At 42.8% G+C, this 19,814-nt stretch overlaps 1 protein-coding gene across 1 annotated transcript in view; it reads right to left on the bottom strand.

The window, feature by feature from the left end:
• Nucleotides 1–19,814, bottom strand: part of MAP2K1 (mitogen-activated protein kinase kinase 1) — an 80,544-nt gene extending 60,730 nt beyond the window's left edge. Inside the window, exon 1 of the mRNA XM_004687652.1 lies at nt 19,329–19,814. Coding sequence (XP_004687709.1) covers nt 19,329–19,408 — 80 coding nt within the window. The 5' untranslated portion in view covers nt 19,409–19,814. The remainder of the gene's footprint in view (nt 1–19,328) is intronic.

A 19,814-nucleotide genomic window follows, 5' to 3' on the forward strand; every position in this document is an offset into this window, starting at 1 on the left:
AAATGATGGGGAAAGCTGGGCTCTTCCATGCAGGGCCAGCACCTAAAATGAGCTCCATGATGGCAGGTGAACAGCACAGTCCCCTCAACTACCCTGCCATGGAGCCAAATCTCCTAAATCTATTCCCCCCAATTTCTAGAGACCTGACCCTATTCTACAAAATAACTCAGGGAGTCCATTGGGTGTCCTGCCCCTCACTCACCCACCTCAGACCGCCACAAGATCTCAGGCAGTTAGAAAGATTAGATGCCAGGCTTACCTGGGGCCCTTCTAGCTACCTCCATCATCCTTATCTTTACAGCACTCTTCATTTGAAAGTTTGCAATTTCAGGGAAGACTCACTTCCCTGAAGGCATGCCATTATTCTAATTTCTCTGTTTTTAATTTCTCTGAGCAGACTCCTGCACATGACTGTAATGTTTTTCAGGAAAAAAAAAAAACCCAAAACTTCAATTTCTCCATTTCTGAAAGACAACTTTCTAAACCATGAGTCTGTTGTACTGAAATTAAACCTCACATTTAGGCTTCCTAAAAATATTACCCCAGTACAATGCCTCCTTTTTGTTCCCACGTGCCCATCCCCCAAATGCACAGACATCCACATTTGACTGTCATTTAGCCGACAGGATGTATAATTTAAGTGTCTTTAATAGCATCTACTAAAAGGACATTTGCACATGATTCTTCACTTCAAAGTTATGATTCAAACTAAAGCTTTTATTGAGTTTTAGGTCTAAATAGGTAGCTACATGGATGGCAAGTACTAACTGTAAAATTCAGACAAGAATTTAAAATGCATCTGATTCATCCACAACCTTGGCATCTTCTTCAATTTTCAGCAAAAGTCCTTTTTTGTGTATCTGTCAGCTCAGTACCTGCCACATATATTAATTAGGCCTTGTACTGTTTGGAGGTTTATTTATTTGGGAAAGTAGGTACATTAACAAGTCTTAATTTTATCATTCATGTTAGAAATCTGTTGTAATTTTGGTTATAATGGGAATCTATTTGACCCTAACACAAACCTCACTCAAATCAATAGCAAATTTAACAAGCAGCTGCTTGCATTCAAAATCTACATAACTGTCACTTGAACTGTTTTGAAGTTGGCCTTGTTTGGAAGACAAATGGTTAGCAGCTGCAAGTTCAATTACAAAGTGCTTGGTAGGAAGGCAGAAAAAGAACCAGAAGGAATCAAAGTGCTATTTCATACATTAAGCGTGGAATTCCTTTGCAGCAGACATCTTTCATTTCCCTGGAGGAAACTAATCCGGACGTGCCCTTTGAACTTGGGAAAACATAGGGCTGTAGTTTCAGAGAAAAAAAGACTAGTTCGCAGGCGAGCTTCTGTTCTCCGTTCTGCTTTTTTTTTTTTTTTTAAGAGCGTGTGGAGCCTAGGGAAAGCCAGCAGGCCACCAGTGGCTGTATTAGATGTATGACACTGAACAAGTTCCTTCCTTTGTTACTCATTTTCTCCTTTACAAAACGCAGGGGCAAAAATAAATAAAAAATGGAATACCTCTAGACGCTAAGGAAATTCTTGCAGTGATTGAAATGTTCTGTTCTGTGAGTACAACACAGCTGCCACTAGCCACATGTGACCACTGAAGCCTGGCTCTAGTACAACTTAGGACTGACTTTTAAACTTTATTTATCATAGGGGGGGAAGAGCACAAGAGACTAGGTGACAGTTCATGGGTGTCTCAGTTATGGTACTTTTATGGGGATTATAATTGAGAGAATGAACCACGATGTAAAAAAAATATGAAATTTTAAAAATTTTACATAAACTTCATTAAAATTTAAAAGGTGATATAGGACTAGTAGCTTCAGTTTTGGAGAGTGCAGCTCTAAGAGGACCTCTAACATTTTCACCATCTTTGGAGGGCCATGAGGGTGAGCACCAGTGTGTTGGACCGGGACAGACCTGGGCTCTACATTTAGGGCCACCACTTCGTTGTGCAAATTACTTAACTTCCCTGAACTTCATTGTCCCTAATTGTACAAAATAATATAGTCTTTCTTATAGAATTTTAATGCAAACCCAAGGTAATGGATGTAAATGACCAGTTAGGCCATTAAAAAATGGAAGTTATTTTTCCAGTATGATGCCCTTCAGGGATAATAGACTTTTGTCTTCCAACTTCATTTTATAATTCTTTCCCTATCTAGGCCTCATTCTAAATTATTATCGCATGATTAACAGCTGTGGCTCTACAGACACAGCCGTTGGCTGTTAGGGCAGCAACTTGCTTAGAAATTGTTCCAGGTCCTCAGCTGTGGGCAAGCCTCCAGTAACCCAAGTCCTCTGTGCCTCCGGAACCGCTGATTTCCGCTTATCCTGTATCCCCTGCTCCTCACCGGAGGATTCAGGAATTCACAAACTCTTCCCAGTGATTGCATATCAAGATGAGACTTCATTCAATGTAACTAAAACACCTGTTGGTAGTTTCTGGTACTTTCCTCATTAACTCTCCCTTTGACTTCCCCTAATAAATACTTTATGACTTCTCCTTTTATTTGGAAATGCTTTAGGTCATTTTTTTCTTAGTCACTGTTTGGTGATTCGCAGAAATAGAAATGCAGCAAGCTACATTTATGCTAACAAGGCACCAGTTAGTTACTAAAATAAAGCAAAGGAGACATATCTTAGAGGAGTGCTCCAGTAAAATAGTGAAATATTACTAAATCAATATTATCTTAAGAGCCTGGTCCAAATATTTCACTCGTCCTTCCTTTGGTAAATGGCATCTTTCCATGGTTCCAATGATCAAGTTTTATCAGTGGTCAAAAATGAATGTCTAAGATAAGCAGTGCAGATTTTCTATTACTAATAACAACTGGGTTGTTAAACTGCTCTCTTCTTCCTGTTTTCCCACCACTCCACAGCTCTGAGGGCAGGAGAGAAGATTTTAATCTGGATTTGAGTAAGTCACTAGACAAAAGGTTTACCATTTAGCTTGCAATTCTTGCTAACTTCTGAGCCCTCCCCCAAAAAAGGCATTCTTGAAGGACTGAAAGGATGGTATGGAAATCAAGTTGGGCAAATAAATTTGACTCTAGACTCTCAAATGTAGTAGTCTGATGTACTTTTTTCAAAACTAACCTGAATAGATAAGTTATACTCCATAAAGTAGGAGACAAAACCTAGAAACAGACAAAGCTTTATAACAGTATGATTGGCTAAGTTACTCATACCTTCTTTCAAGGCCCCAAATTTCAAGATTTAACCTGAATCTGGAACCATGTAGATCATTCACTAGATTCAACTGTTTACTAGTCTGTAAAGTAAAGCACTTAAGAGGTTTGGAGATTCTGAACCTTTCTTAGTAACAGTTTAACTCAAAATAGGTCAATTCCAGAGAGGCATTCATTTCAAGGGGACTTTTGTCTGTGGTCATTTTGAAAACCACTGCATTTAAAACTGACATTATGAAGTTTAAAAATAGGCTTTCCCACTAAGGATCCTGGACTAAAATACACTCTCCCCTCCCCCCCATCATTTCCTTCTTCCTTTTTCCCTCAAGTACCTAGAAGAGTGTTGATATGAGTATTTTTTCCAGAACTTCAGAATACTACTTGAAGAGCTTTGCTTTTTTTTTTTTTAATATGATAGTTGAGTTGAATTATCAAAACTCAGTGTTGGATATACTTGGAAAATTTTCATAGTAAATGTCCCAAGTGAAAATGTAATATATACAATATAAGAAAATCTGTGTTGGAGTAAAAACTCAACCACCTCCTTCTACTCCAGCTGTGTGAACTCTAAGCAAGTTCCTTCCCCTCTGGTTTCCTCATCTTGCAAATGAAGGAGTTAGATCCAACCAGTCCTAACACGTTCTGCTTCTAAAAGCTGTGCAGCTGCTTCCTATTTTCATGGGTCCTGGGAAATTACAGAAAAGTCTCTGGCCTGCAGGTCCTTGGGAAACCTTGTTATACCTAACAGTGTTCCCATGGGGTAAAGAACTATTACTGAGATCAATGTAAGATGAGATGACTATAAAACACAAAAGGTATTGAGAGGAACAAATTAAATTATATTTTGCAGACAACTAGAGATGCATATAGACTCAAAGCAAAAATTACTGAAGTGAATTTAACAAGTTGCAGGATATTAACATGTGTATAAATCAAGCCATAGTCAAGATGTAAAATGGAAATTAAAAAATGTTTTTCACATTAGCTTAAAGCTGTTATCTATCTTAAATATGAACTCAAGATGTTACTCCTTTCCCCCCAACAAGGACACAAGAGAATTATTCAGAAGAAGCTACAGTACCATAAGAGGAGATAGAAAAAGAGACATTAAATAAATGGAAAGTATACCATGAGCACTTTTTTCCTTAATGCTATCAAAACATTATAACTGTGGTGATGAAGGTTAACTGAGCTTATTTTGATCATTTCCTAAAATATAGAAATATTGAATCATTAAGTTGTACATTTGAAATAGTTATGTTTTCATTATATCTCAATAAAAAATCTGTAAGTGAATTTCAAAGAAAAGTTTCAGGTAAAATATAAAGACCAAATAAAGTCTGAAAACAATAGATGTAAGTAAATAAATCATATTTAACAAACTCTAAAAATATACTACAAATCATTGTAGAGAAAAGTTAACTTAGGCTCATTCAGATTTTCCCCTATCTTAAAGTAGGATGTGCCTATTTGGTATGATTTGGTAGGTTATTTTTTAGGTCTCTGAACACTCAAAAATTTTTGCCATATCAATTAATGATAATAGTGTTCCCAGATCCCCAAAATATCTACTAAACTATACCAAATAGGAAAGTCCACTTATGAAAAGTGAGAAAAACCTGTACATTACAACAACAAACATATTAATTCCAGATGAATCAAAGTGTTAGCCATATCAAAGAGAGGAAAAGGCTGGCTGTGAAAAAAAGTATCTCATTGCAAAACCATGCTTTTGAAGATAAAAAAATATTTTAAGTGATATGACATAAAGGAAAAACATCACAGAAGACGATTGTAGTAACCACATCATTTATAAAACTTTAAAAATGCAAAGCACTCTGACTCTTTGCTTCTAGAAACCAAAAAGACAAGTAATTGTGTATGGGTTAATAAAAGACATGAATTAACAAAAATAAATTAAAAGTACATAAAACTATTTAGACTTATTTCTTCAAAATGATCAGAAGGGAAAAAGTTTGCTTAAGATTTTTTTTAAATGTTCGGCCTGATACCACAAAACCACCTCACCTACCTCTCCAGCTTCATCTCCTGTGACCTGCACGGATGCACCCAGCACAATCGGTTAAGTGCTGGGTACTTCCAACATCCCACGTTTTCCCACTTGTGTGAATCTGCTCATCTTGAGCTCTCTTCCTGACACGCCCCTCCCTCCCCATGGAAATCTTAGCCATCCTTCAAGACCCAGCTCGAATGTCATCCCTCCTAAAGGCTCTCCTAATCTGCCCTGCTGGATGCACCTTCTTCCTCTTCGCAGGAGCTCAGACAGTACTTCCTTTGTACCTCTTCTCTGGGGACGCTTTTCTTACTCTACAGCCACTATTTCCTTTTTCTGTGCCCTATGTAATGTCTTCCCATATGAGATTTTAACACCCTAGGATGCAAAGGCACTTTTCTTACCTACAGCTTCCAGCACAGTGGGTTATATTCAGGAAACACTCAAGTACTAATTTAAACTGAATTGATGAATACAGAAAAGAATTCCATTTACAAATTATAGCTAGTTAACAATTAAAGTAAAGCAGAATGACCTTTATAGAAGCCTTAAGCTATTCAACTATCAAAAATTACTAAACTTAAAAACATTTGCTTAGGCTTAAGGAAACAGTTGAAATATATGTTGTAAATTAGTTCCTCTTTTGGAATGAGTTAATATGTAACAACAGCAGTAACATGGTTCATTGCCTCTGATTCAGTGTATGAATTAATCTGAAAGCAGAACAAGACAAACTAGTTCAAAAACATTTATAAGAGTATCAAGCGAACCACCTAAATAATCAACAAAGTATCATTTGTATAGCCAGACCCTATAAAATGCTCTTTAGCCAAAAAAAAAAAGGGGGGGGGACGTATGAGAATTATGTGTGTGTATAAAAATCTGGTGGGGAAAAAGGCCAAGTAAACACTCATCAATTTATCACTACTATAAATTTGTATAAACTGGAAAATTAAATGCCTGCAGGTAGTTGATGTGTTTGACATAAAGTTAAGTTGTGCTTAAGCAGGCAAATATTCAAATATTCAAATATTCAAAGGGTGGAAGGAAAAGAGGTCACTCAACATTTGTCTACTTTTTTCTTCAACTCCCCTTCTAAATTCTTCTTAATCTGACTCCCTTACTGACATCAAAGGGGTTTGCCCCTGGGAGCTACACCAAGAAAATGCAGAAATCTGAGGCAGGATCAACATTTTTAGTAGTTGAACCCTAACACATTGGGGATCAGAGAACACTTGCTCTTTTTAAAACAAAATGCCATTCATCTTGGGAGGAGTGAACTTAGCTAACAGGTATGTGAGCCTCCCAACAGCCCTCCTGGGTTTTCAAGCAGCAGAATCAGGACATAGGACATGAGAAAACAATCAAGTGGCAGCAGTTAGAGACCAGAGAGATTTTTCAAAGTTGGCAATGTCCAGGAGGCAACAAAAGAAACAAATTGAGATCCTAAGCCTTCTTCTCAGGCTTGCCTCATTTTCTTCTAGTCTGTGGGTTCTCCTGGTTTGTTTTCTCAACACATTCAGGAAGATTCACTATTGGTTGACCTGTGCTTCCTGTGCATATGGTGGAAATAATTATCAATTGCTCTATGTGAGTGGAGTTAGCAAGGAGATTCTTGTTGGCTTGCTTGTTCAAACATTTGGTTTTGTCCTATCTACCAAAGATTTACTGTATTGTAGACTCGGGATCCAGAAGGTTGGGGGCATTTAGTGCGTAAGAAGAAAGTGTTATCATATAAAAATGATATTACATTTCATTTGTTGTCTATTTGCTATCTATTACAAAATAGGCCAAAAAAATAAAAGGAAGAATATGAGCTGGCAATACAAGGAGCATAAGACATGGGATGAATTTTGCACTTTTTTTTTTAAATCAATGAAATGTTCCAAATATATAGAATATATAGAAAACTGGAAAGAACAAAAATGTGAAACTTATAAACTAACCAACTGAAATATAGAATTATGAACTTTTGTCCCATTTGCTTTATCGATTTTGTATGTTTTTCTTACCCTGACCCATTTCAAAGTCTCATGCATCACCTACTTTATCTCTTACAAAAACATAATACCATTACCTCTAAAAAATCAGTGTCTCTATTTAAATGTCCACAGCTGTATTAAGAGTACATTTTAAGCTTTTTTTTTTTTATCAACTACCCAATCAGGGTACATGCACTACACGGGGTTGGCCTGTCTCCTTAATCTCTTATTATAAAATAACCACACTCTTCACTTTTTCCCCAATGACTTTGTTTTATATAAAGATTTATTTATTTATGCTTATCGAACTGTGGTACAGGTCAGAGGGGTGGTGGCTGAGAGAATTCACCAGAGACAGAGTGAGGACCAGAACAGGCAGGTTGACAATGTACACTGCTGAGGGGAGCAGCAGACAGGTCAGAAGAGGTCTGCCACGCCATGTGGGTCAGCTCCCTGGCGTGGGATCCAACTCGTGCTGCAGTGGCTTAGAGAACTTCATAATGCTGTGCTTTAACCCACTGCACCACCAGGGAGAGCCCCCCCTCCCCCAATGATTTTTTAAACAGACTTTTTAAAGAGACTGGGCCATCTGTCTTTCAGAATGATCTACATCCTGGATTTATCTGATTGTTTCCTTCTGGTCATTTAATTTGTTTCCTTGTCCCTATTTGCTGTAACTTTTTAGTTAGGTCTCAAGGCTTGATAAGAGGCAGGTTTGGGCTAGATTTTAAAACGACCTGCAGCATTAAGGTGTTTAAATTAACAGGATTTATCAACAACTGCAATTTGGTATTAAGAACAAAAGAGTCAGTTTTCTAAGAAGGAAGAAATCAGAACTAGCATCATTAATGCCATTTCCCATTTGGATAGATTCCAGTTGTTATAAAGAGCTTCAAAAATTTGGGTGATAGTCACCTGCCCTCACAGGTTGGTTACATTACCATGCATACTTTATTGATGAGGAAAAAAACTAAGGCTCACCAAAGTTAAATGACAAGCGCAGGGCCAACAATTAAGAAGTTGCATAACAAAGGCTTGAATCTATGTCCCCCTATAGCACGGGGTGGCTGGGAAGAGGTTCCACAGAAGATGAGCTTTATGCTAGGTCTTAAATGATGGGTAACATTTGTTTATTCCCTAGAAGAAATGCAGGGGAATTAAGACAGAAATGGTCCTTACCCTCCTAGAAGTTAAAGCATTAAGGCAAATGCAAAAACAAAAGAAGACCATGTGGGGATTCCAGACAAAGGAAACCATGTGGGCAAGATCAAAGGTAAGAAGCAATATGCTGGGGGGAGGGGAAGACAGTAAAGGGATGAGTCAGTGTGAACCACTGCAGGTGAAATGGAAGAGGAAAATCAAACTAGAAGGAGGCCCAAGAACGCCTCCACTGGAGACTCTTCTTTCCTTTCAAAGATGTGTAAAAGAAAGTTTGTGTTTCTGTTCAAGCAAGAGCCCCACACATCTCCTTGTATGGAACAAGTGATCTTTAGAACTTTTTTACCATTTCTGTATCTGCAGCAACAACCGCAGGTGTTCTTCTCAAGGACATGGACTTCAATAGGACTTATTTTCACCTAAAGCCATTCTCAAAAAAAGAACTATTACTGGTTAATGCAGCATTGATCGAACAGAAGCATCAGGTTCAAAATGACAAGAGCAACGTAAAACTACTTCAAAAGCTCCTAGTTACCATTGTTCATATTCTGTCCCCTCACTCCCCCAAAAAAGCCAATCAACCTGTCTCAATCTTTTTATTCCTTTCCCTAAGGGCCTTCACCTTCTAATAGATGTCCTTTCTAAAACTGCTTATGCTCTTGAATTCAGTAATTAAATAAGTCTGAGTGTTTCAGGGATCTATTAAAACCATTCAAAATCCAAAATCTATTGACACCACCAAGGCCAAATAATGCACCCCCATTTTTTCAGCAGTTTAGAGTCCTCAGATTACCTTCCTATGTATCATATTTTTGTTCTTAAAAAGATTTATTTTTGTATACAAGAATTGGGGTGTGGGCCAGAAGTGCAAGGGGTAAGAGGATTCACCAAAGACAGAGTGGGGAGCAGAACAGGCTGACTGACTGAAATACATTGCTGAGGGGAGCAGCAGGTGAGACAGGAGAGGTCTGCTGCCCCATGTCACCATGTGGGGTCAGCTCCCTGGCTCCCTGGCAGGTGTGTTTGGGGAGAGGGGAAACTCATGCTGCAGTGGCTGGCAATAGCTTGATAGCACTAAAACTTTAATCCCTAAGCCACCAAGAGGGCCCCATATGTATTATATTGTTTAATCTTTCAAGATAGGAACTGGTCAATCATTTAATCAACAGTATCTACGGAGTACCTGCTATGGGCCAGATGCTGTTCTCCACATAAAGAAAAGAGCCAAGCCACTGCCCTCATGAATCTTACATATTAAGGGGATGAGGGCAAGAATAGAGAAATACTTATACCAATGCAACATTAATGATAAATAAATACTGTGAAATGGAGGAGTGGTAATGATGGGAAGAGTACATTAAAATGGTAACAGATGGTCCTCACGGGGACACATGAGAGCAGCGGTTTGAAGGAAATGAGGACATGAGTCATGTGAGTATTTAATAGCGACCCTCACACAGCAGGGATAGTAAAGTGGAAAGGCTTTGCAATGGAAGGGTGTATGTACTATTGGAGAGCACATGTGAAGCAGACAGACCCATCAGGAAAGCCTTAAGGGCCTCTGAGGCAAAGCTCTGGTAAACACTATCATGCCCACTTTACAGATAAGGAGCCTGAAGATCAGATCCTACAAAGACCTCTTGCCTAAGGTCAAAGGAAAATAAATGTCTCTGGAAGTACCCTGCAGTTGCTGTTGCAATTTTTACTAGGGGCTCAGGCTTTTCAAACAAAGCTGAAAAGTGTTGTTTGAAAGCAAAGAGATAAAGCATGTGTGTCCTTTTTGAAAGACAAGTAAGGTGCTGAAAGACTGTCCCACTTCAGAGTCTGTTACAGGAAATTCTCACAAGGGCCCCATAGGAGCCCTGCACAAGGATCATGACATGCTGTTTGAGACAGCAAGAGATCAGAAACCACCAAAGTTGTCTAATTCTAGTGGCACAAATAAGTAAAATGTGATACACATATATGACTGCTCCGTAATCAAGAGAACTAGTGAAGCCAACATACACACAGCCATCATGAAGAGAACTGCAAAGCACAGACCCTGCCTTTAAAAAACAGATTAAGACGTCAAAATCAAATTTGGGGCTGTTCTTTGGATGTCTAGACTTGTTCATCCTATCATCTGCTTTTGTTTAAATAGTCCTGGTTCTCCTCCTTCTAAGAAAGCCAACCCCCTTTGAGAGTTAGCAAGGCCATGTGAATTGCTTAGGCCAATGAAATAGTAGCCAAAAGTGACAGATGACATTTCTAGGCCCAAACTTTAAAAGCCAGAATGTGGCTCACAATTTTCCCTTCTGATATAAGCATATTTCATGGATGTTAGCCCCCTAGCCCAGACACCTGATGGAACTCCAATCAACAAAACCTCTTACTAACAAGTGTTTTAAACTGAGACTCTACAGTAGTTGTTATCCAGACTATCCTGACAGATGCAGATTTTTATCACCACTGCATTTTCTAATAAAAATTGAGTATAAGGTCGGCCCTCCCCATTGGCGCAGCGGGTTAATGCAGCACTAAGTGTTGAGTGTGACCAGATAGTACACAACAGCTACCTGTGTGACCAGATATGAGTGATAACACAATGACCGAACTGGGCCTTGCATCCAGGTGAAGCAACTCATCACCTTTCTAGAATCTGAACCTAAAGCCTATATAAGAGACACTTTCCCCTACAGCACTCGCAGTAGCTGCTGACCCCACCCTCGGGAGCTCCATCCCAGTTGCTGCCCAGGAGAATAAACTCTACTTGCTCAGCCTTTCTGCCTCCTGTCTTTCTTCCTTGCAGCTAGTCACAGAAATCGGGACAAAACAACCTGGAACGGCTGAGTAGAGCCATCCTCTGAACCTTTTCTGTGACCTGGCGTGCTTCTTCTCTCTTCCCTTCTTTTTCTCTGGAGTATGTGTGTAGATGTGTGAGTGAGTGAACAACTCTTACCCCAGTCCTAGCGTACCACCTCGTGCCTGGCTGGGACTGTGTCCTTGTCCTTGAGACCCATACGGCTTAGTGGAGACTTGGCCAGTAGCTCTAGGCTTGGCCTACCAGGCGCGGGGCTTATACACGCGCTCCTATGCAAAGGGTCTCTTTAGATTCCGCGGGGAGTCAGGTGGGAACAGTCAACTTGAGTGTACCCTGATCCCCAAGGCCTTCTGGCCTCCCTCTTTGCCACAACCTTTCTGTTGGTCTTGGTGTCTTGCTCCCCTTGGCATCACCTCTGCGGTGTCGAAGATACCACGTGATTACATCACAGGAACGAGGTTAGGGTAAGCCACCCCGATTCTGGCTCAAGAACACCTTTTTACTTCCCCCCACCTTTTTTTTCTTTCTCTCAGTGTGGTCCTGGAGCGTACTTGTCCCTCCCAGAGCACTGTCTCTCCCTCCCAGGGCGTTTGTCTTATTTGTCCCTCCCAGGGCGTAGCTTGGAGTATTTGTCCTTTCTAGGACACACTTGGCTCTTCAGCCGTTTTTTTTTTTTCCTCTCTCTCTTTTCTTTTCTCTCCCTCCACACCTAATGGGTAATTATTCAGCCAAGGCAGGTGACTTAAACCCCCTTCATCATTGGGATACTTTGGGCCTTAAACAGGATGGCCTCAAGAAAAAAAAAACTTGTCCGTTTCTGCAATGTGGTATGGCCCCAGTACAAGTTAGATAATGATCACTGGTGGCCAGAAGGAGGAACACTTGATTACTCAGTCCCTAGGCATCTAGACATGTTTTTATACCGCACTGGCAAGTGGTTTGAGGCACCTTATCTATAGGTTTTCTTTCATGTCCGCTCCTGCCCCTCGCTTCTTAAACTTTGTAGTCCCTCCTATACACTAGTGGCAAGAACAGGCACTCCAGGTCACCCCCATCCCCAGTGTCCAAAACCAATTCCTCCCTTTCCTATGGATGAGGAAGGAGACTATCCTTTCCCTTCCGCTCTGGTACCTGACTTTACCCTGCCATATCCTACTCAGACAAGAAGAGCCCAAAACTCAAAGAGGATAGTAGTGAACGGCCTGACACCCCATATGGGAAAGATGACCCTCCTTTGGGGGGTTGAACCCAATCACATAACCCTCCACTGATCCTTCTGCTTTGTGAGGTGGCGGGACTGGAAGGCACAGTCAGAGTCTAGTTGCCTTATCCACTGCTGAGCTCTCAAACATAGAAAAACGGCTCGGCTTTTTTCTAGATGACCCCATACAATACACACAGGAATTCACCTTCCTTCATCAATCCTTTGATCTAACATGGCAGGACATTAATGTCATCTTAGTGGCCACCCTCCCTTCAGACGGCAGAGTGCGGGTTTTTCAGGCAGCCAAAGAACATGCAGATTGCCAAAATGCCCTTAATCCGGATCATCCGGCAGGGGATGAGGCTGTCCCAAACTGGGAATACCAAAGAGATAGTCTGGGTAGACTTAGAAGAAACATATATGTCGCCTGTCTAATAGCAGGCCTTAACACCACAGCTCAAAAAACCATGAATTATGACAAACTCAAGGAAATTTCTCAGGGAGCTGATGAAAACCCAGTGGCCTTCCTAGGTGACCTTACCCACTGCCTATGAAAATACACCCGCCTTGATCCTGAACAACTGGTGGGCTAAGCCATATTAGCATCCCACTTTATCACACAATCTCACCCAGATAACAGGAGGAAAATTACCAAGGCAGAAATGAGACCTCAAACCCCCATCAAAGAGTTACTAGACACAGCGTAAAAGGCTTTCAATACCCGGGACGAGTCAAGGGCTCAGCAGCAGGTTGCTCTAGTGATGGCTGCGGTCAGGGCCTCTCAGAAGCAAAGAAAATTCCACAGAGGGGTGCGCTTTAGATGTGGCGATACCAGCCACTGGGCGAATCGTTGTCCCCATGGATTTAACCGTCCTCCCCTGGGGCCCTGTCCTCGGTGTGGCCAACCAGGACGTTGGAAAACTCAGTGCCCCAAATACACCCTACTTAGAGAAAACTCTCAGGTGACTCTGGGGGGTGGCAGACGGTTTCCCCCTCAGCTCTCCTTAGAAACTTTAAAAACAATGGCCAACCTGCAGGAGCCCCTCTTACATTCCTGTACTCAGGGGATAGAGAGGCCCAGCGACCCTGGTCTAACCTCGGGTTCTCTCCTCTGGAGGATGCACGGTGCCTGTATATAGCGGCCTCAGTCTGCGGGGACCCGCCTCGAGCCTCATATGTTGTCACCACAATAGACAAGGCCTTCCAGTCCCGCCACCTCACAAAGCAGAACGACAAACCAGCAGGCTGAATTAATTGCCTTAACAAGGGCTTTGCAACTGTCTGAGGGCAAATGGGTCAACATCATCACAGATTCAAAATACGCATATTCCATTACCCACCACCATGGTCAAATCTGGGAGAATCGGGGTTTCCTGACCACTAAAGGTAACCCAGTTATAAACCCATTCATTCACCAGTTAAAGGCCCTCCAATTGCCACAATCTGTTGCTATTATTCACACCCCTGGCCATGGTCACAGACATGCCCGATGGGCACAGGGAAATGATATGGCAGACCAAACAGCCAGGAAAGTAGCCCTTACCACAGGCCTAATGACCCCTAAGGTCCTCCTCATACTTCCAGGCACAGATAAAACACCATACTACACCCCAGGGAAGGAGAAGGCATACAAACAAGCAGGTTTTGAGAAAAAGGAGGGGTGGGTAAAGGTTTTCCCCACGGTCAAGGAGTATGCCATCATCTCTTAACATTCTTCCTCGATTTGGCCTCCCAAGATCTTTACAATCAGGTAATGGGCCTGCCTTTATCTCTAATATCACTCAACAAATGACTAAAGACTTAAACATAGTATGGAGACTACATGTCCCTTACAGACCCCAGTCCTCTGGCAAAGTAGAACACATAAATGGGATTTTAAAGACACAACTTACTAAGCTGGCCCTGGAACTTCCAACAGATTGGGCATGCAACCTTCCAGTGGCACTAATGAGGATCTGTACAGCCACCCCCCCCCCAAAGTGCACGGCCCTGTCCCCCTTTGAATTAATATATGGGAGACCATTCCTGCAATCTGTTCCAATGAATCTGGGACCTCTTGCCTCCACACTTCCTCTCCCACAGCTCTGGCACAGACTGCTTAGAGAACATGCTGATCAGTATACTCCACAGACAATGCAAGGCAGGGGCAGGGGCTTCCAGGTAGGGGAGGTAGCACATGTCAAATCACTACACCCAGAACCATTTAGACCACATGTAGTGGTCCTAGCCACACCATCAGCTGTCAAGGTGGCGGGAAGATTAGAATGGATTCATAACTCTCAAGTTTCTCCTACAGGGCCACCTCATGCATGGTCACTTACGTCCACCGGACCTGCAACACTTCGTTTCTCCCAAGACATATCACCTCTGGATCCAGCTCCCCTGATTAACTGGACTGGTACCCAACACTTCCCATCAGGCTGGACTACATTGACCTATCTTTGTTCCCCCAGCCTGTAAAGGTAGCTCAGGGCAGGTGGAACAAAATGTGGCAAAGCTACGCAAGTTGGCCAAGAACATTAGAGAATCCAGCACTTAGAAGAGACGCTTTCTGGGGATGGCTGAAACAACCTTTCCCACCATGGCTAGCCCCTTTACTAGGCCCCTTGATATTAGTCATAGCCTTCTATACCATGGCCCCATGTATGGTCCAGTTTTTAATGGCATGGGTACAAGCCCTAACCAAAATCACAGTAAATCAGCTTTTGTTACACCCCATGTTCCCCTATATTCCTTTACAGGAAATCCACGACTGTCCCTAAGTTACACAGGAAGTAACCATGGAGAAACCATGCCCCACTTCCTAATAACAAAAGAAAAAGTGGGGAATGTTGAATGTGACCAGATAGGGGCAGTAACACAACAGCTATCTGTTTGACCAGACATGAGTGATAACACAAGGACAGGAACTGGGCCTTGCATCCAGGTGCACAGTGACACATCACCTTTCTAGAATCTGAACTTAAAGCCTATATAAGAGACACTTTCCCCTACAGCACTCATAGTAGCAGCCAACCCCACCCTTTGGAGCTCAATCTCAGCTGTTGCCCAGGAGCAATAAACTCTACATGCTCAGCCTTTCTGCCTCCTGTCTTTCTTCCTTGCACCCCATTACAGAAATCAGGACAAAACACAAAGAAGCTAGGCTACTTCAGCATGAGTTCGATCCCCACCCCAGGAGGTGACCACATGGCACGCCACAGCAATGTGCTTTGTGATCTGCTGTTCTGCTCCCCACACTGTCTCTGGTGAAGCCTCTCGCTGCCCCTGCACCTCTGGTCTGTACCCCAGTTCTGTATGTCCAAATAAATAATAAATCTTTTTTTAAAAAAATTGAGTATAGGCCCTCCCTGGTGGCGCAGCGGGTTAAAGCACTGCACTAAGAAGCTAAAGCCACTTCCGCATGAGTTCGATTCCCGCCTGCCCGGGAGGTGACCACATGGCGTGGCAGACCTCTCCTGACCCGCCCGCTGCTCCCCTCTGCAGTGTACTTCGTCAATCTGCCTGTTCTGCTTCCCACTCTGTTTCTGGTGAAGCCTCTTGCCACCCCTGAGCCTCTGGCCTGTACCCCAGTCCTGTATGTACAAATAAATAAATGTTTAAAAAAATTTGAGTATAAGGTCTACTATATGATGTTTTGCTATACATCAATGATTATACAACAGTTAAGCTAACTAACATCATCATCTCTTCATATAGTTAACTTTCACGTGTGTATAGTAAGCACACGGAAATGTACTTTTAGCAAGTTCCCAGTATACAATGTAATATTATTAACTATAGTCAGCATGCTGTTCTTTAGATGTCTAGACTTATTCATCCCATATAGCTGCAACTCTACTTTTTGACGAACATCTCCTTATTCCCCTCTCCCCCTACCTCTGATAATCACCTTTTATTGCTTTTAGATTGGGCTTTTTTAGATTCCACAAGTGAGATCATGCAGTACTTTTCTATCTGAATCTGGGGTATTTCACTTAGCATAAGGTTCTCCAGGTTCATGTTGCTACAAATGGCAGGAGCTCCTTTTTAAGGCGGAGTACACAACAGTATTTAATACCTTCAGCAATACACAGAACAATACTGTCTATCTACTTCCCAACAATATACACATATCCAAACAAATGAGTGGAGTTACACCCATTTATAGCCTGGGGGGGGGGGTTTAGCAGGGAAGGAAAAATAAAGGGAAAAAAAAGAAAATGAAAAATTAAAAGGTATAAAAAGGTTAAATAAAATGTGCAAATATTAGAAACTTAATTGACTCATTCAACAAACATTTGTGTACTTATTATGTGCCAGGTAGTACTTGCAAGACAGTGAATTTTAGGCTTATAGTATACAAGAGAAACAGAAACAGACATTAAAAGCACTCAAGTAAAAAATTACAGACAGTGAATAACTGTCATTCAAAAATTAAGTGACACAAGAAAAAGGAGCTTACTATAGATTGGGTGATCTATGAGTATAACTGAGGAAGTGACATTTAAGCAGAGGTGAAGATTGCTTCCTTCCTAGCTTGGGAAAGGAAGGGATGATTCATTCCAGATAAGGGAACAGCATATGCAAGGGCCAGGAGTGAGTTCAGACCATGTCATGGAGGAAGTGAAAGAGTACCAGTGTGGTAGAAGAAAGGAACAGCAGGAAATGAGGTTTAAAAGATGGGGGTGGGGGGCTATGGCGGGCAGATCACTCAGAAATCTCAGCCTGATGTAAGGGATTTGAATGCTACTTTAACTGCAGTGGGACCATAAAAACATTTTAAACAGAGGAATGATAGATTATTTCCAATTAATACTCATTCTAACACTTAGTACCCATGCAGCATGGCCACATGCTTTTGAAAAACTTGAAAAAGAAATAATTTTGCATCTATCTTCAAAGACCTCCCAGAACTTGCATAAACGTAATGTAGCATATGACTCTATTCAATGAGCAGGGCAAGGGCTACCTTATAATTAAATACTAAGGTGCTAGGGAGCCATAGAGAAGCACCCTTACCAATTCAGTTCCAAGAGTTATTTATGCTCAATGGATTTTTTTCTTCTTTTTTTACATTGTATGATAATGTTCCAAATTAGGCCTTAATCACAAAAATCAGGAAACTAACAGTGGGTACTTGAGAAACACTCTTAAAGGTGAAAGATGAAAATGTGTACAGCTTTCCCCCCATTAGTGCCAGGAAATGTAGGGGAACAGTTCCTGTTTGTCTCAGGCAGCCTACACTAAGATGCCTCCTATTGTAACACAGTGAGTCATGGAGGTAAATGCAGACGGCATGGAAAGCTAGCCTAGGGAGAGTCATTTATGCAGAAGCAAAGGCACCTTCACACACACATTCACCACCATCAAAGGCCTTTACCTTCTCATTTCCTTCAGTCTTAGCATTTAACCAGTAAAAAGACACCAGAAGCTAACATTTGTAGGAAGCTTACCATGTATTAGCTCATTTAATCTTCACAACTTCCCGAAGTAGATTCTATTATTAGCCCCATTTTCACAGATGAAAAAAACTAAACCAAACCACAGAGACTAAGACACTTGTCCCAGGACACAAGTCATGACTAACAGCCAAGCTTCAAGTTTACACTAATTCCAGAGCCTAACTCCTCTTAACCACTGTTTAGAATCTCCCAAATTCTGCTATTAATTCCAGAATAGTTTCTGCTCATTCTCCCTGTATTTTTTTTGAAGTGAAATTCCTCACCTTTGCAAGATTACAACTGTGGCATCACAAATGATTTAAAACAAAAACAAAAAACCCTATCTACTATGCACTTTCCAAATCAAAGAGGAGCAGTATGAAAGTTGATGGGAGCAGGTCTGGGCTCACACCACAATTCCACCATCAGTATTTCTATCATTAGAGACAGACAAGAGCCACCAAGCCAACAGGTCCCAGGGCTATTAAATGTAGAAAGAGGAAGGAAGGTTACAGAAATCACCACAGGGAAAAAGGTCCAAGTCTACTTTATTCATTTCATCAGCTAGCTTCCCAGTTTCCAGTGTGCAGGTAAAAGCTTAAGAACCTAGCCTCTTCTGGTTTTATTTTTCTGGATAGCCAGTCCTCTCCTATATAGTCTTGTCCTTACCCGGACCTGAAAGAGTGGTGAGAACTCAGAAACCCCTGTGGAACAGCCTCATCGTTATTTAATGAATTAGTGCTGGTTTGTGCTCACAGGTGGCTGTAGGGATGGACCTTGTGTGTGTGGTTTCCATGCCTGGAGTTCATGTCTTAGATGAGAGCTTTAGGACTCATTGTCAAAGACAGGCAGGGAGTAATTAGTCAGGAGTGATTCTTGAATGAATGGACGAAGTCAGATGACGAAGTGGACAGCCGCTTCCTTCCAAATAAGACAGTTTTCAGAAGGAAGGACAAGGACCGAAGTCCCCCATTTGGCAAAGGAACAGTCACCGGGTTGTCGGGGTACACACGCCCCCGCTGGCTGGGCAGCGGCCCGCAACGGGGCAGTCCTAGCCCACAGGTGTCAGGCACCAAGGTGAGGATGCTGCCCGCGGGCTCTAACTCCATGCTCCCCACTACGAGTCGGTCTCAAAGGCTCAGATGAGGTCTGAATTTTTTTTTTTCCGTTTGCTCCCTTCTCCCTGTATAGGCCAGAATCCCTGAGGATCACATTTAGAAAACAGCTGGGGAGGGCGGGGAGGACAAACCAGTTTTTATATCCTTGGGAAAAAGGGAATGGCCAGTGGCCAAGGGTGACTGAAAGGGTCGGGAATGGGATAGACGGGGGTTAAAACTCGCTTGGTCCACTGGTCTGAGTCAGGAGCCTAATCAGTGCTTAGTCACTGATATCTCGGCGACCGGAGTTGCTCGCCTTTGCCAGCCCGAGACGTACGTGACGAACCCGAGCCGAGCCCCGCGCGCCGCGCACACCCGACTCTGCTCCTGCGCCCCGGCAGGGGCCTCCCCAGCGCGGCCCGGGCGCTCGCCGCCCACCCCGTACTTACTCCGCCGAGCTGGTCCCGTTAACCGCAGAGCCGTCGGGGGCTGGGTTCAGCTGGATGGGCGTCGGCTTCTTTTTGGGCATTTTGGACCCGGAGAAGGCGCTTCCAACTCCAAGGAGAGGGCGGCCCCTCTAGCTTCCTTTCTCTGCGCTGCCCCGCGCCCGCTGCACCGGGCCAAGTCGGGGCGGAGAGCCCAGGGGCTGCCTCTGAAGGGGCGCCCACCCGTCCCGTCTGCGCAACGGGCCGGTGGCGCTCTCAGGGGACCCCCGCCCCACTCGCCGGGGATTGGAGAAACGAAGGGCTTCCCCGCTGGCGCAGCGCGGCCACCTGGGATTCCCTCCCACTCTCCCTCAGTCAACTGATCCCTCAGGTTACGGCAGCCCCGCCGCGCGCACACCGAAGTCCGGATCCAGCTACTGTCCGGGAAAGTGTAGTCGCCGCGGGAGCCGCGCTCCTAGCAGCTACGCGCAGCGGTCCCTGGGAGGGACT

This window comes from Condylura cristata, unplaced genomic scaffold, assembly GCF_000260355.1.
Source record: "Condylura cristata isolate star-nosed mole 26May11 unplaced genomic scaffold, ConCri1.0 scaffold00023, whole genome shotgun sequence".
Classification (NCBI taxonomy): Eukaryota; Metazoa; Chordata; class Mammalia; order Eulipotyphla; family Talpidae; genus Condylura; species Condylura cristata.